This window comes from Uloborus diversus, chromosome 1, assembly GCF_026930045.1.
Source record: "Uloborus diversus isolate 005 chromosome 1, Udiv.v.3.1, whole genome shotgun sequence".
Classification (NCBI taxonomy): domain Eukaryota; kingdom Metazoa; phylum Arthropoda; class Arachnida; order Araneae; family Uloboridae; genus Uloborus; species Uloborus diversus.
Genome location: NC_072731.1, coordinates 107,561,346 through 107,576,843, shown reverse-complemented (window position 1 = coordinate 107,576,843; position 15,498 = coordinate 107,561,346). Strand labels below are relative to the sequence as shown.

General features: G+C 32.6%; 2 protein-coding genes across 2 annotated transcripts; both read right to left on the bottom strand.

The window, feature by feature from the left end:
• Positions 1-271: 271 nt before the first annotated feature.
• Positions 272-1,057, bottom strand: LOC129234248 (uncharacterized). The gene has a single exon (XM_054868232.1). It carries the CDS (start codon positions 1,055-1,057, stop codon positions 272-274), a length of 786 nt encoding a protein of 261 aa, XP_054724207.1.
• Positions 1,058-2,149: 1,092 nt separating this feature from the next.
• On the bottom strand, positions 2,150-7,350 carry LOC129234242 (uncharacterized). Its single transcript, XM_054868220.1, has 2 exons — positions 6,741-7,350; positions 2,150-5,994 (listed from the first exon to the last, which is right to left on the bottom strand). The coding sequence occupies exons 1-2, from the start codon at positions 7,348-7,350 to the stop codon at positions 2,150-2,152; spliced, it is 4,455 nt and encodes a 1,484-aa protein (XP_054724195.1).
• Positions 7,351-15,498: the final 8,148 nt, after the last annotated feature.

The following is a 15,498-nucleotide window of genomic DNA, read 5'->3' as shown; positions in this document are numbered from 1 at the left end:
TCATCCCATGCTTTTTTTATGAAGTGAATTGCTTCTTTTAAAGAAATAAGAGAAAAAATATTATTTTTGATGCGCTCGACAATGTGTCTGACATGATTTCCGATAATGCGCTTTGAAAGACTTGATTATTCCTGCATCCAAGGGTTGAAGGACACCTGTGCAATCAGGGGGCAAAAATTCAATCCGTATATTGCTCATCGCAGTTGATTTATGGCAAGGTGCGTTATCCATTATGAGCAGAATATGCCGCTTTTTCCTCTTCATTTCATCATTAAACGATTTCAACCATTTTTGAAATAAAATGGCAGTCATCCATGCTTTTCGGATGACTATCGTAATCGACGTACAAAGCGGGATTGAAATTTTTAAAGCATCTAGGCTTTGCTGCTTTACCTATAACCGATACAGTTCTCTTATCCGAACCATCTACATTTGTGCAAAATACAAGTGATACCCGGTCTTTTGCTTTTTTACATCCTTTAACGGCTCCATTTGATAATATTTTATCTGGTTGCAAACGATAAAAAAGTCCACTCTCATCCATGTTGTAGACATCAGCAACAGCATATTGGGAAATTATGGCTCGTAATTTTTCCCTGCCCTTTGTCGCAATAGTTGGATCAACGTTGGCAGTTTCACCAGATCTTATGTGTTGAGAAAGACCACGACGTTTTTTAAATCTATTCAGCCAACCGTTGCTATGTTCAAAATCAGTAATATTCATTTGCTGCCCAAAAATTTTAGCATGTTCTCTGATTGTATCCCCTGTTATTGTAGCATTTTTGGCAGTCATCTGCATAATCCAAGTGTATAAAGCATCTTCCAACTTCTCATGTTTAGCAGATTTCATTCGTATTGCATCCATTCGTGCATCATCAACATTAAACCATCTTTCTTTATGGCATAAGATGTCTCCAATACATCGTCGGCTGATGGGTTTTTTCCACATTATAGAAAAATGACTTGAAATGCTTTGCTGTGAGGTATTTGGACAGCTCTGTTTGTATTCACAAATTTTTTGCTTCTCAGAAATGGAGAGATTACTTCTTTTTGACATCGTATAAGCAATGTCAGACATAAACTGAAGAAACAGGCTTAATTTCCCAATTCTATATCAACTCAACCTCAATAAACTAAATTTTTTCTGAGTAACAACTTCCTTAAGATCACAAACCTGAGTGGAGTGTTGACCAATTGAATTCTATGAGCATAGTAAGTATTGTAGATGAAAGAACTGAGTCTTTTACTAATCCTATTCAAAGCAGGCAGTAAGTTTATCTTTCCTAAAGCCCGAGGAAAACAACTTTTTCTTCTTACTATGATGGGAAGCATAATCGGCAGGTGTATTCAAAACAGAAGGGCATCCCTTGCCCCCGAAACTGATAGTAGAACCCATTTAAAGCTTTGAAAAGGGTGTGTGAGAGGATCACATTAACAAAGCAATTGACCCCTATTCCTGTTCAATCACTGAACGCGTTTCTTGGTAAACCACAAGTTTATTGTTGGCGAACTCTCCATGGGGTGTTTTTCCCTGGACACACTCAATGGTAAGGCGGATTATACACGTAGATAACAAGGAAGAAATGCAGTAGTACAATGATCACCTTTGTGTAAAGAAAGTTAGAGAATTTGGAAAAAATATTTTTCTGGGGTTGGCATTTGGCTGGCGTTGTATCGAGTTGGCGCTTTAACGGATAAATTACATTAAAACTCCTATATGGAAGATTTGTTTAGACACAATTATGGCGGTAAAACGGGATTGGCGCTTAAAAGGGTAGGCACTAAATCGGGGTTTGACTGTAACTTAAAACATTTTATTGAAGAAAAATTATGAACTAAATGAACGAACATAAATTAAAATCATAACAGAACGAACATAAGCAACATAAGCCCTTGAACATGAATTCACTGAGTATATATACACCAAACTGCTTGGCTAATACTGTTGCCATTTTAAAAAACATAAAAGTTTTTCCACATACTCCCCACCTGTACTCTTTAATGAGTACACTAAAACTTAAGAATATAAATTAAACAGATCTATCAATTTAAACTAAATTAGACATTTCAATCATCACTTAAATTAACAATCAACATACTTCAGTCTGAAATTAAACTAATTTAAACATTCAATAAACAATACATTTCATTACAAAACAGTCACTTCGAATGGATAGAGTAGTTGAATTGCTCTTCTTAAGCAACCTTTAGACGTGCGGACTATGCATGCACGTACATTGCCATCTCTTCCTATGAGAACTTTATCGATCACACCCATGTCCCACAGTAACTTATTTTTCAAAGGTCCTTCAACAAGCACTACATCTCCAATTTTTAAGTTCTGTTGGGAGTGAGGATCTAAAAAATTATGAGCACTTCTCAATTGCAATAAATACTGTTCTTTCCATTGAGACCAAATTTGCTTGATTAAACGAGTCTGGAACAATTTACGTTTCTGTAAAGTCTTTTGGTTAGAGTTTTTGTCAAATACCTCAAGGAAATAATTTGGAAAGTTAATCTTGTCCTTTCCTGGAAATAAAAAACATGAAGGTGTTAATGCAATTGGTTCATTTAAATCATTGAACTCATAGGTAATTGGTCTATTATTCAAAATAAACTCAATTTCTGTAAGGATGGTAGCAAGCTCTTCTAATGTCAATAGAGCTCTACCGAGTATTTTTCTCAGCGGGTCTTTAATACTTTTCATCAATCGTTCCCAGAAACCTCCCCACCATGGAGAACGTTCTGGAATAAATTTCCAAATGATGTTTTCCGACGCTACAAAATTCTGCAGCTCTGGATGCTTTATTATTTTACGAAAAGATTTCAGTATTTCACAAGATGAACGGAAAGTCTTTGCATTATCAGAAAATATTTTTGTATTTCCTCTTCTTGCTAGGAAACGTCTCAAAGCTAAGATAAAACTTTTTACGGACATATCTTGCACCACTTCAATATGAACCGCTCTAGTTACAGCACATGTAAATAATACAATGTACACTTTCTCACAACTGTTTAATTTCGATTTAACAGTTATTGCACCACTAAAGTCAGTTCCCACATTAGTAAACGGTGGACTTTCAGCAATACGTTCCAAGGGTAATTGACCAGTTAACTGCTTAGCTGGTTTTAACGAATATTTTTTGCAGATTAAACAAGTAGAAATAACTCTTTTCACGGTCTGTCTTCCTTTCGGTATCCAGAATTTTTTACGCACTTGAGCTAAAGTTGATGATACACCCGAATGAAAGACACGAAAATGTTCATGAAAAATCACCAATTCCGCAAATTTCGATTTCGGAAGTAAAACTGGATGTTTTTCATTTTCAGTCAATGGAGCCTCTTTTAGACGTCCTCTTACCCTAAGAACACCAGTCTCGTCCAGATATGGAGATAAGGAATAAATCTTAGAAGATTTACTAATCTGCTGATTCTTTTGAAGCCTTTGAATTTCCTCGCGGAACACTTCCCACTGCACAGTTTTTATCCACATCGCTTCAGCTTCTTGTAATTCTATAGCACTCAGTGGACCCTTTTCAATTGATAATTTTCTGGACTTCGAAATAAATCTCAACACCCATGCAGTCACTCTCAGTAATTTTTTGAAATTACTAAAGTCGTTAACTTTTAATACAGGACTGTACGATGAAACAACCGTGTTAACACTAACTTTCAAAAGTTCAACTTTCGCCGCGTCATTCGAACAGTATTGTTTCTGCAACGGCCACTCATCACTAGGACTAGCCAACCACTTTGGTCCGCGCCACCACACGCTGTCATTTTTCAACAAACTCAATGATTCACCTCTTGTCAGTTTATCTGCTGGATTCATTAAACCTGGACAAAATTTCCACATACTAGGCGAAGTCAAATCTTGAATAAGACAAATACGATTTGCAACAAATTGTTTCCACTCCCTAAATGAACCTCTAATCCAACACAGACAGATTTCTGAATCCCTCCATAATATTACTCTATCAGACAAATTATTAAATAAACCAGACAAATATTTGCACAATTTTGCAGCCACTAACACTCCTAACAATTCCAGTCTCGGAAGCGTTAATTTTTTCAACGGTGCCACTCTGACTTTTGACATTATAAAGGACGTCGAAACTTCACCCTTCTTATTACTATACCTAAAGTATGCAACCGCACCATAAGCCACTAATGACGCGTCCGAAAATATATGTATTTCAACAGAATCCCTAAGGTCCCTCACATTTAAAAAGAAGTATCTTTCTACCGTTAATGAATCTAAATCTTTAATCTCCCCATACCACTTCCTCCACTTCAAAGTCAAATTCTCTGGCAATTCATCATCCCAATCTGCACCTATTTTCCAAATATCTTGCATTAAACATCTAATTCTTACAACAAAAGGAGACAAAAAACCCATTGGATCAAATATCATTGCGGCTGTCTGCAGCACACAACGCTTAGTATTTTTCAACGAAGATAAATTACTCAACGAAGATTTTACATCTAATGACAAACTGTCCTCCTTAGTATTCCAATTCAACCCCAACACCATTAACTGACAATTTTCCAAGCACTCACTAGTACTTAGACCCTGGTCAACCCATAAAGATTCCAATTCAACTGAATTAGATCTGAGCTTTCTTAAGTTGAAACCCCCATCTTTCAAAACTGATACGGCATCAGACGACAACTGAAATGCTTCTTTCACGCTTTCAGCTCCAAAATACAAATCATCGACGTACAAAGAACTTTTCAACATTTCAACAGTTGTACGCCTATTATCTTCATATTTTTTTATGTGAGTTTTAATTGTAGCACTGAGAACAAAATTTGACATTGTACAACCGAATGGTAATCGATTCATTTGCATAATTTTATATCCCTCAGAGTTATCTGAAGCCCAAATAAATTTCAAATAGTTACGATCATTTTTTGCAATACTAATCATAAGGAAAGCCTTTTCAATGTCTGCATTGAATGCAATTTTAAACTTCCTAAAGTTTAACATAATATCAAGAATGTTAGCGTTTAAATTTGGACCACATTCTAACGCATCATTTAACGAAATATTTTGCTTTAATTTTGAACTACAATTAAAAACGAGTCTCACTTTAGTCGTATCCTTATCAATCCTAACAACATTACGATGTGGCATAAGGTATTCGTTTTCAGTTCTAATACATTCCTGAACTATACCTAGCCGTTCTTGTTCCTCAATAATTTTATTATATTCTTTAGCCAACCATTCATCCTTCCGAAGAATTATTTGCAATTCATCAAATCTTTTCTTTGCATTACAAAAGTTATTCCCTAACTCAATCGGGGAAAATTTCCATAGCAATCGTGTTTCATATCTACCCTGAATGAATTTTAAATTTGATTGAAATCTATCTATTATACGCTTATCTGTTAAAGTTAATTCTTCCTTATCTGTGATACCTAAAACATCAAGATCCCAAAGAACCTGAACATCCTTTGCAATTACGCAATCCGTAGCCAAAACTCCTACGAAGCTTGAATTGCAATTTTGTTGGACCCCCTGAATAGCTAACCCAAACATCGTTGGTACGCAACTTAATGTTTCATTTATTTTGAACACTTTTGAATCGCAAATTATACCCCAAAACACATCCCCTCCAATTAAAACTTCAATTTCATTTTCACTATTACACATATCTGCAAGGAACAAGCCTTTCTGTTGCAATGCATTTTGAACGTTGACATTAGGTACCGCTAAGGATGCTGAAGTTATTGTTTGCGTTACTAAAACTTCAATTTCAATTGATGATTCAGAATTATTTCTATTTGATAGTTTAAGTTTTGCAACCTCATAAATTCTTTCCGATGTTTTTACCGAACCGAAAGAATAAACTGAAAGCCTTTCCCTTCTAACTATATTTAATTTTAAACGACTTGCTAAAGATTTTGTGATCCAAGATCTTTCAGAACCGTTATCTAAAAGTACTCGAGCAATTTCTACAGAATTTGAATCTTTACCTGCACTTGCAATCACTGAACATGTAAGCAATAAAATATTTGATTTTAAAGCCGACGAATTACATTGCGTCACAACAGAGTTATTTTGTTCATTAACTTTGTCATTACTTAAAGGTTTATTCTTAGCATTTTCACATAAAACGTAACTGTGAAATTTACTTTTACAAAATTTGCATTCAACTTTTAACCTGCACATGCGACTATAATGATTTTTCGAGAAACATTTAAAGCAACGGTTTTCATTTTTAACTTATTTCTACGATCTTTGATAGTTTTATACTCACAAAACTCATGATCTGGACTATTACAAAATACACAATGCTTTTTTGTACTAGCCACATAATTTGCTGTTGCAGCATAGTTTTTATAACTCTTACTGTTACTTGACCCATTTTTACAATCATTCTTATCCGAATTTTCTGAACCAGTTTTAAACGATTCCGACATTAATTGCACAAGTAATGCACGTTCACGCGATTGAATTTCACTTTCTAAGAAAGTAAGAACGTCCTGAAATTTATACCCTTCCGAATATTTTCTATTGAATTCCAAAACAAGATCTCTAGGAACACGATCAAGTATGATTGGTGTTAACAAATTACAGTATGAATCTATTTCAATGCCTAAACTTTTCAAATTTCTAATTTGAACTTCCACTTTATCAATAAAAATTCGCAACCTATTTAAATCCCTTGAATTATACACAGCAGGAATTTTCAATAAATTATTCATGTGTAACTGAATCAAAGTATGTGTATTACCAAAACGCTTTTTTAGTAATTCAATAGCCGAATCGTAATTTTCTTCTGATAAAGTAAAACCTTTAATGCAATTTGCTGCAGCACCTCCCAAAAATGTCTTTAAATAACTAAACTTGTCAATTTTGCTTAAATTTGTATTTTTATCAATTGCATCATTAAACTGATTCATAAACTCCAAATATCCCACTGGATCCCCATAGTAAGTTTTAATGTTTAATCGAGGCAATTTTACAGTCCTAACATTCTGAACATTTAATTCTGAGGAATTAACTGAACTGGAATTGTTAGTTTTAGTCTCTAAAAGTTCTATTTTATTTTTTATTCGTTCCTTCCAAAGTACTATATTTTCCGAATATTCTTCGGAAGTAGTACAATCCTTTTCAATTTCATCTAGCGGTAAATACGCTTCAATATCCAAATTCACAAATTTCAGACTTTTTTCTTTCTCAAGTAATTGCTCATGAAACTCTTTCAAAATACTCGACTTAGTATCATTATCCTCGCTGCAAGTTTGAATCTTCACCAAAAAGTCATCTATTTTTTTAATTAGTTTAGTTGTCGTCATTCTAATAGCTGCTCTTTTAACTTTTAACTTTTCAATATCTGCCATTTCAATCCTTATTTACTTCAATTACCAACTAACGTATATAAAAGCACAATTTCTATAATTCTCAATTCACGATTTAAATTTCCTACTATTCAACAACAGTTCAGTTCACAACAACACAGTAGAAATAACACAAACTTCAGTCAAAATAGAAATGAAAAACCACTCACAACCTTTGCACGTGCCACAAAATTTCCAACAACTTCCACAAGCAACTTCAAACACAACTCTCACAATTTCCACCTTTCACGACTTCGCGGCCTGATGCACCAAAAATGATGTCGCGAAACAACTTCTAACTCTCTTCTGCCACGCGGTTATAACAGATACATGAAACCAATTAACTTAAAACATTTTATTGAAGAAAAATTATGAACTAAATGAAAATTATGAACATAAATTAAAATCATAACAGAACTAACATAAGCAACATAAGCCCTTGAACATGAATTCACTGAGTATATATACACCAAACTGCTTGGCTAATACTGTTGCCATTTTAAAAAACATAAAAGTTTTTCCACAATGGCATCGTGGGTTGTGCACACGGCCTCAGTTATGAATATGTAGTTGACCGCATTAAGTATACAAATTCTTAAAATGCGATTTGAATCCAGTTCAAAAATATTAAATTCAAAATTTAAATCAAAAATCAAATTTTTAAGTTTTAATACTAGAAATTGCTTTGAATGAACCTTATATTATATTTAACATTATTTTTTGAGTAAAAGTAGGAGCGATGCCATATGAGGTGAGACGCCATTCTTCGAAAATTCAGTGATTAAGAAAGATATGGCTATATTTCTCAGTTTTTATTTACTCATAGACGTTTGCTTCTTAACGTGTCAGTTCTTGTTCGACTGAGCTCGAGTGTGATTCGATATTTCATTGCGAGCATTTTTCGACGAAAATTTTGAGTCGCTGCGGTTTCACTAAATGTTAAATGTAAAACAAAGACACCGTATGCTAAGTACTGGCTTTAATGTTTGATTTAGCTTGTTGTTAACTAATTTCAACTACATTTTGCAAAAAATGTTAATATTTACGTACTTCATAGTTATGTGGCATCTCTCTCACAATGTGAGGAGATATGCCAATATTTTCAAAAGTGTAAATGAAGGAATGTTTTTTCTTAGTATGTTTTAAGAATGTCTAGACGATATGTAAGAAAGCGTACGGTAATCAGAGGCAGTGGAGTGAAGAGAACTGAATTCAGGCTATTGAAGCACAAAAAATATTTAGAATACCGATTCGTACCATGAGTAGGCGTCTCATGACTGGCAATACTAAAAAGTGTGGACTAGATCCTTCAGGTATTTTACAAACATCCATTAGTAAAGAAACCCCTAAATAGATTCTTGAGAAATCGTGTTCAATCCCAAAACTACCTAGCTCGACAGTGAAGCAATAACAAAATTCTTGTGTTTTGACTTCTCCAGAAAACCGTTGTAAGAAGACTTCTAATGTCAATCTAATTAAAGAAGTAGCTACAAACCTCAAATTAGGTAGCGCAGACTTCAAGTCTTCATCTTCTGTCTTAGCATCCATACCAATCCAAGATAACAATGTGAGCGCAAAATGTTGGGAGCATATACAGAAAAAAAAAATTAGGAACAAAACAATGAACGCTCCTAATAATTCCGGCTGTTAAATTATCCCCTAAAAGGATTTAAAAAAACAAGGAATGATAACATATATGGCATCTCTCCCACACTATACGGCGTCTCTCCCACAGGTTATGAGAAAGATAGCCTGTTGTCAACATAGAATTTTTATTTTTCATTTATTTTGAAGTCTAAAGCTCGTTAATGGTAGTTTAAATCTTAACCAATAATAAAGCTGAAAGTCTCTGTCTGGATGTCTGGAATCTTTTTTTAGTCCAATTTTAAGAACATTTTCCTGAGTAAAATTATCATAAGATGGACGAGTAAATTACCAAGTTATCATAACGTGGAACCGTAACATGGGCAATCCAATTGGCCAGAAATTCATCATACATGAATTGTAAATATACAGGCGAGCCAAAAAACGTTTTAATTTTCTACTACGGGCAAAGCCGTGCGGGCGCCACTAGTTATTAATAATAAAGCTGTAAGTCTCTCTGTCTGTCTGGATATCTGGATCTATGTGACGCGCAAAGCGCCTAAACCGTTCTGCCTATTTTCATGAAATTTGGTACAAAGTTAGTTTGTAGCATGGGGGTGAGCACCTTGAAGCGATTTTTCAAAAATTCGATTTTGTTCTCTTTCTATTCCAATTTAAAGAACATTTTCCCGATCAAAATTATCACAAGATGGACGAGTAAATATCAAGTTATCATAACGTGGAACCGTAACATGTGCAAGCCAATTGGCGAGGAATTAACCATACATTAATTGTAAATATACAGGCGAAACAAAAGACCTTTTAAGTTTCTACTACGGGCAAAGCCGTGCGGGTGCCACTAGTACTTAATAATAGTGTAACTTTAAAATAAAACATAAAGGATTGTGATTTATATTGCATTTTTATTTTTTTAACTAATTTCTACAAAAGGTTTGGCGTCTATCCCACTTTTACCCTAAAAAACCTTTATACGTTCAAAAGTTACAAACCGTTCAATCTTGAAATATCTATTCAATGTGTTGCGTTTTTAATATTCTTAATTCTAACTTTACGTAGGAATTTAAATTTTTTGTCAATTTTTGATCATAATATAAAGGGTTTCCAAATCAAAATTGCAGACATAGCTTTCTTTAGTTACAAATAATTCCAACTCTTAAATTTCTAAATACAATCGAAAATATTTGGCAGTCAATACAAAATGCACGTATGTGACAGATTCAGGGATTGAACTTCATTACAAATAGAAGGAGAGCACGGGTAAAGATAACGACATAAACAGATTTTTTTTTTCCACGATCATAAAAAATATCAACTGATAATTTATCATCGAAACTTTTGATATGAATGTTAATTAATAAAAATGTTTTATTAACATGAAAATGATTTTAAAAATTCACAGCACATCAAATTAGTTTTTAAAAATAAAAATATTTGCACTCAATACAGTACAAGATGACTATTTTGTTTCAGATAGTAGGAAACAAAAAACTTTAATAATGGAGCATTTGAGTTTATGTAGCAGCATGGTTAATTACAATTTTTGCGTTGTGCCTGAGAAAGAAAAAATTATATATATTATTAAGTAATACTGTGGAGCTGAGAAATATGTTTTTACATAACTTGTTCATTTAAATGTGACACATGAAGGCATTATCGGGCCTTGACGGTAAAAATGTTTTCAGTGGTTCGAAAAATGCAACATTAAGTTTGCAATCGATATCATCGATGGGTATCAATCGATGGGTGATGTGCGCTGGAAACGCAACCATGGCAATAACATTTTCTCTGTAATAGATGAGGAATTCGTCCTCTTGCCTAATGTAGCAGAGATTTACGAATTTCCATTACAATTAACACTTTATCAAGAATATATGAAACTCTCTTAAGGGGATGCAGTACCGAAAAAATGTGAAATTTTCTTTAAATTGTCGATTTTTAAATTTTAGTCTTAAAATGATCCTTCAACTGTTTTCTTTGTATGTTCTAAATCTTATTCTGAAATATTAAAAGGGAAAAAAGTTATAACCGATTTCGTAACATCATGTCTGCTGTAGTTCACATACATTAAAAACTTTAAATGCGTTTTTCTCAGTTCCTAATTTTTACACGTTTTGGTGTATTTAAAGTGCAAAGGCTTCTTTTGTATTTAAGATAGCAATTTGAAATTTTTTGCACATGTTTATAAGTATTTGCCTCACATAATTGGGTATTTTTGAAACTCTAAGTGAAACAGTTTTTTTTTTTTTTTAAATCAAACTTTAAAATAAGAGATTTTTACCAATTTTTTAAACATACTGTATAAAAAAAAATCATAAATATTTTTCTATAGCTCTGATATTTTAAAAAATACCTAGTTTTATGTAAAAGTGTTTGAATAGTGTTTTAAAAAAAGAATGGATTCGATACAACAAAAATTGTAGAAAGAGATAGCTTTTTAAAAACAAATTCAAAAATTTAAAAAAATTTAAATTTTATATTAAATAATGAACTAACACGGCTTTTTTGGTAAAATGTTTTATTGTATTAAATCATAAACATAATATAATAAAAAGTTTTGAGTTAAAATGAATATAAAAATTTTTTTGATGTTTGGTACCGCGTCCCCTTAAAGTTTTGATTTGTTGAACACTTGTTTTCTTGAAGACTCTACTTTTTGCCGACACAAAATGTCCTCCCCCCCCCTCTTTGTAAGGTCTACCCTCGTTTCGACGACATTATTTTTCCTCCCCCTTTTATATATCTATATCTATATATATATATATATATATATATATATATATATATATATATATATATGTATATATATGTGTGTGTGTGTGTGTGTGTGTGTGTGGTGGTGTGTTTGTGTGTGTATCAAAAAGTAAGATTCAAACTGAAAGCAGGGGGGAAAGAAATTTCGTATTGGCGAAAAGTAGGGGACACCGTTTTTTAGTTTCAACCTTACCTTTTGATATATGTATATTAAGGGGAAGGGAAGGGGAATTTTAAATGTCGACGATAAGTAGGGTAAATCGTTTTTTTACCATTCTCACACGTTTTTCCTTACTATTTCATGTGCAGAGCTATAATTAACTGTCTAAAAAAAATATGCGATGTTCTTCACCTTGTCCTGAGTTTAATATATACAGTATCAGCAATTTTGTAAGCAGTGGGGTGTGTTTTTTTCACAAAGATATCGATTTTAAATACCCATAGAAAGCAATATCCTGGCAGTTGGATAGTTGGACCTTTCAAAGGCTGATACCGGTGCAATTAATGTCAAATACGCCAGTTTTAAAATTCCACTATCATATCTCTATCCCTTCACCCAAAAAGAGGAAGGGAAGAAAATTCCTACTTTTCTAATTTTAAAAAAAGAAAAAAGTTTTCTCATCCCTTAATTTATCTCAAAAATATGTTAATGCACCACCACTTTAGACGTAAATCCTAAGAAGGGTAAAAAGTACTAGAAAAAATCGTAAACTTACTCACTAAGGTTTTTCTACACTTTGGAATATCTGGAATAGTTATTTTTTGCTTAATTTTTTCAATTGCTTATTACTTCCAAACTGCGTTTGATTAAGTTATTCGTGTGGCCAATTTTTATGGGGGTTATTTTTGAAAATTCTCGTTTATCAAAATATTATCGAGAAAACCTTTTTAATATCAGTGTCAAGAACATCAATTTACATTTTTAATCGTGCATACCTCGGTTAGTAATTTGTAATAAAAGAAAATACATTAATGTGCTTTCTTTACACGAAAACATGGATCATAAACAAGTAACATTAACAAGTAGAAACAAAAACGTTATAAGAAGCATGATAATCAACTAAAAAAATAAACATAAACAAAAATCAATTATGCTTGTTTACGTGTAATGCTTGTTTATATAGAAAATCATTACGTTCCAAGTAATTTTCTTTATCACATAGTACCCATGCTACTATTTGAGCAGGAATAATTTAATGAAATTCATTTGAACATTTTAGGTCTTTTAGAATTCTAATTACGGCTTGCGATTTGGATGAAAAGTAATTTGGTTTTTTCTTACGGAAATACTACTACGTATGATACTAAACCTCAAAAAGAAAAATATATTCTAAACCTGTAACTTTACGTATGTCTACCATTCATTTGACGAAAAGTGTAGTAAGTGAAAAATTTGTTTGTACTACAAAGTTCTGAAACTAACGTGAAAGAAACGAGAAATAGCGACATATGGTCATAAGTGACATATGCAAATTACGTAATTAATAAGATCTTTTCTAAATAGTTAGTCTGGTACTTAAGGTCGTAAAACTCATCCCGTTATGAGGCAGCCATTTGAAGTTAATTAAGTACTAAAATTATGTCCTGGTTTAACCTTCCTGACTTATATCCTGAAGTTCATGGAAAATATGGAAAATGTATAATCATGCGGGACCTTTGTTTCCCGTCAGCTACTCTATATCTCAAGCAAAATATTTTAGCCTTATCTTTAAAGTTGCTCTTTATTGTGCCTTAAATATACTTTTATTAACTGTTGCGGAATAATTCTAGATAATATTTTTGAACATTTTGCATTTTTTAAAGGGAAAATCTGTCTAGATGCATTTACTTGACTTTACATAAAATAGAATTTAAAGTAATAATTCATTATACATACATTATATATATATATATATATATATATATATATATATATATATATATATATATATATATATATATATATATATATATATATATATATATATATATATATATCATACCTGCCCCCTCTGTTCCCTTAACCTTTGGTTTTTCTAATTTTGTCAATCTTGATGCAGTACTCTACCTTCATATCCAGGCTTGTAGTACAATAGTACAATACTCTCTCCCCAGAACGTAAGTTCTGACTTTGCTAGTGCAGCTGACATGTGTTTGTGTGGGCTTATTTATTTCTTTATTTTATTTTATTTTATTTATTTATTTATTTATTTTTATTTTATTTTTTTTTTTTTTTTTGAACTTCCGATTGCGTTTCAGCAACAATCGTATACGAACCAAAATCAATTCGAATGAAATTTTTAAACCATATCTAATTGAGCTAACCACTCTACGAATCCAGTTTTCCCGATCAAAATGGGAAATTTCGAAGGGAAATGCTGCGAGACATATGCTTTGACACTACTAAATGATTCTATTTAGTATTTTCAAAATTTCAGATTGATGCGTAAACTATATTTTTTTTTTTCATTCTTGTGAAGGACTTACATAGTAGAAAAGTATTTTAACTGAAAGTGAATTCTTGCAGAACTACAAGAAATACGCTCTAAAAAGAAATTGTGAGACTGAATCTCTGTACACAAAGAACATTTTAGGGTCATCTCTCATGAGGTAAGAGATCATTTTAAACCAGTATTAGAAACGTTATAAAACATTTTCAAAAACAGAAATAAGGAAAGAAACAGTGATTAAAGTTTGAGATGATTTCAATTCAAAAAGTTGGGAACTTCGGTTTCTTTTTTGTTTTTCGTTCTCTTCCTAATGTAATATTTTCTTCGAAACTTTGCTACTAAGCAGACTGTAGCTAAAATGTTATTCGTTTCTTTTGTTTAAAACAAGGCAGTGTAATTACTTTCTGCAACTCGAGCGGAATGATTTATGCAGAACATTTCATTTTAACTCATGCGCTGTGAAGAAAGAAATAGTGTAAGGTTGTGTGTAAACTTTCATTCCTGAATTTATCCGACCTTCTAAACAATTTATGTGGCAGAACTTTACACTTGCTTTTCAAAACTCAAACTTCTTCTGCCGGAAATTTTTTTCCACAGATAAAAATTAAATTCCAGCAAACCTTAGGAAGAAAAATGTGTTTCAATCAAAATACTTTCAGAAAGCTCTCTCAATTCTCAAAAAGAAATTTTTGAAATGCCAAAACGATTTCCCTAGATTTTCAAATAAGTGCTAAAAAATGTGATTTCAAAGTAAAAACTTAGAAAGTCAATAAAATAAAGTAACATTTTTGACAATTAAGTTAGGGGACAATGTCGACGACCTAAAAATCATCCTTTAAAAAATACGTATTCTTCGAAATGTATTTCAATGGTGTGAAAAGCTATTTTGACTCGCTCATGATAAAACATGCTAGTTGTGTCGAGGAGGACGGCGGTCGGGATTTCCACTTCAGTTTTATTGTCAAAATGTATGCTTAATTTGGATAGCCTTCCAGTATGAGACAACCTAATTTCAGAGAGCGTATCTCCTGACCTGCAAGCAGTATTGGAACATTGAAATTCGTAATTTTCTGACAGAAAGGAATGCATTTTAACCATTTTCGGAAAATGTTTGTCTGCCTGTCCGCATATGCGTAATCGTTTTGTAGCCGCTCTAGCGGAAAAAGTACAGCATGAAACCGAGCAAAGTTTGGATGGATTAGCATAGATCTTTCCCCATATGAATTGGTAAACATTTCGCTTTTTTTTAAGTAAATAGTATGTGACTGATATATCTCGAACAGTAATGCATGGATTCAGACACAAAATGGACCCCACGTCGACATTAAACTCAACGAGTAGAGACCTTTCGCAGTTAGTGATTGCG

Excerpts from the sequence above, each read along its gene's own strand:
- LOC129234248 (XM_054868232.1), bottom strand. The coding sequence starts at position 1,057 with ATGTCAAAAAGAAGTAATCTCTCCATTTCTGAGAAGCAAAAAATTTGT.
- LOC129234242 (XM_054868220.1), bottom strand. The coding sequence starts at position 7,350 with ATGGCAGATATTGAAAAGTTAAAAGTTAAAAGAGCAGCTATTAGAATG. Across the intron at positions 5,995-6,740 it reads ATTACTAAAAAAGCGTTTTG|TGATTGCAAGTGCAGGTAAA; the intron begins GTAATACACATA and ends TTACATGTTCAG.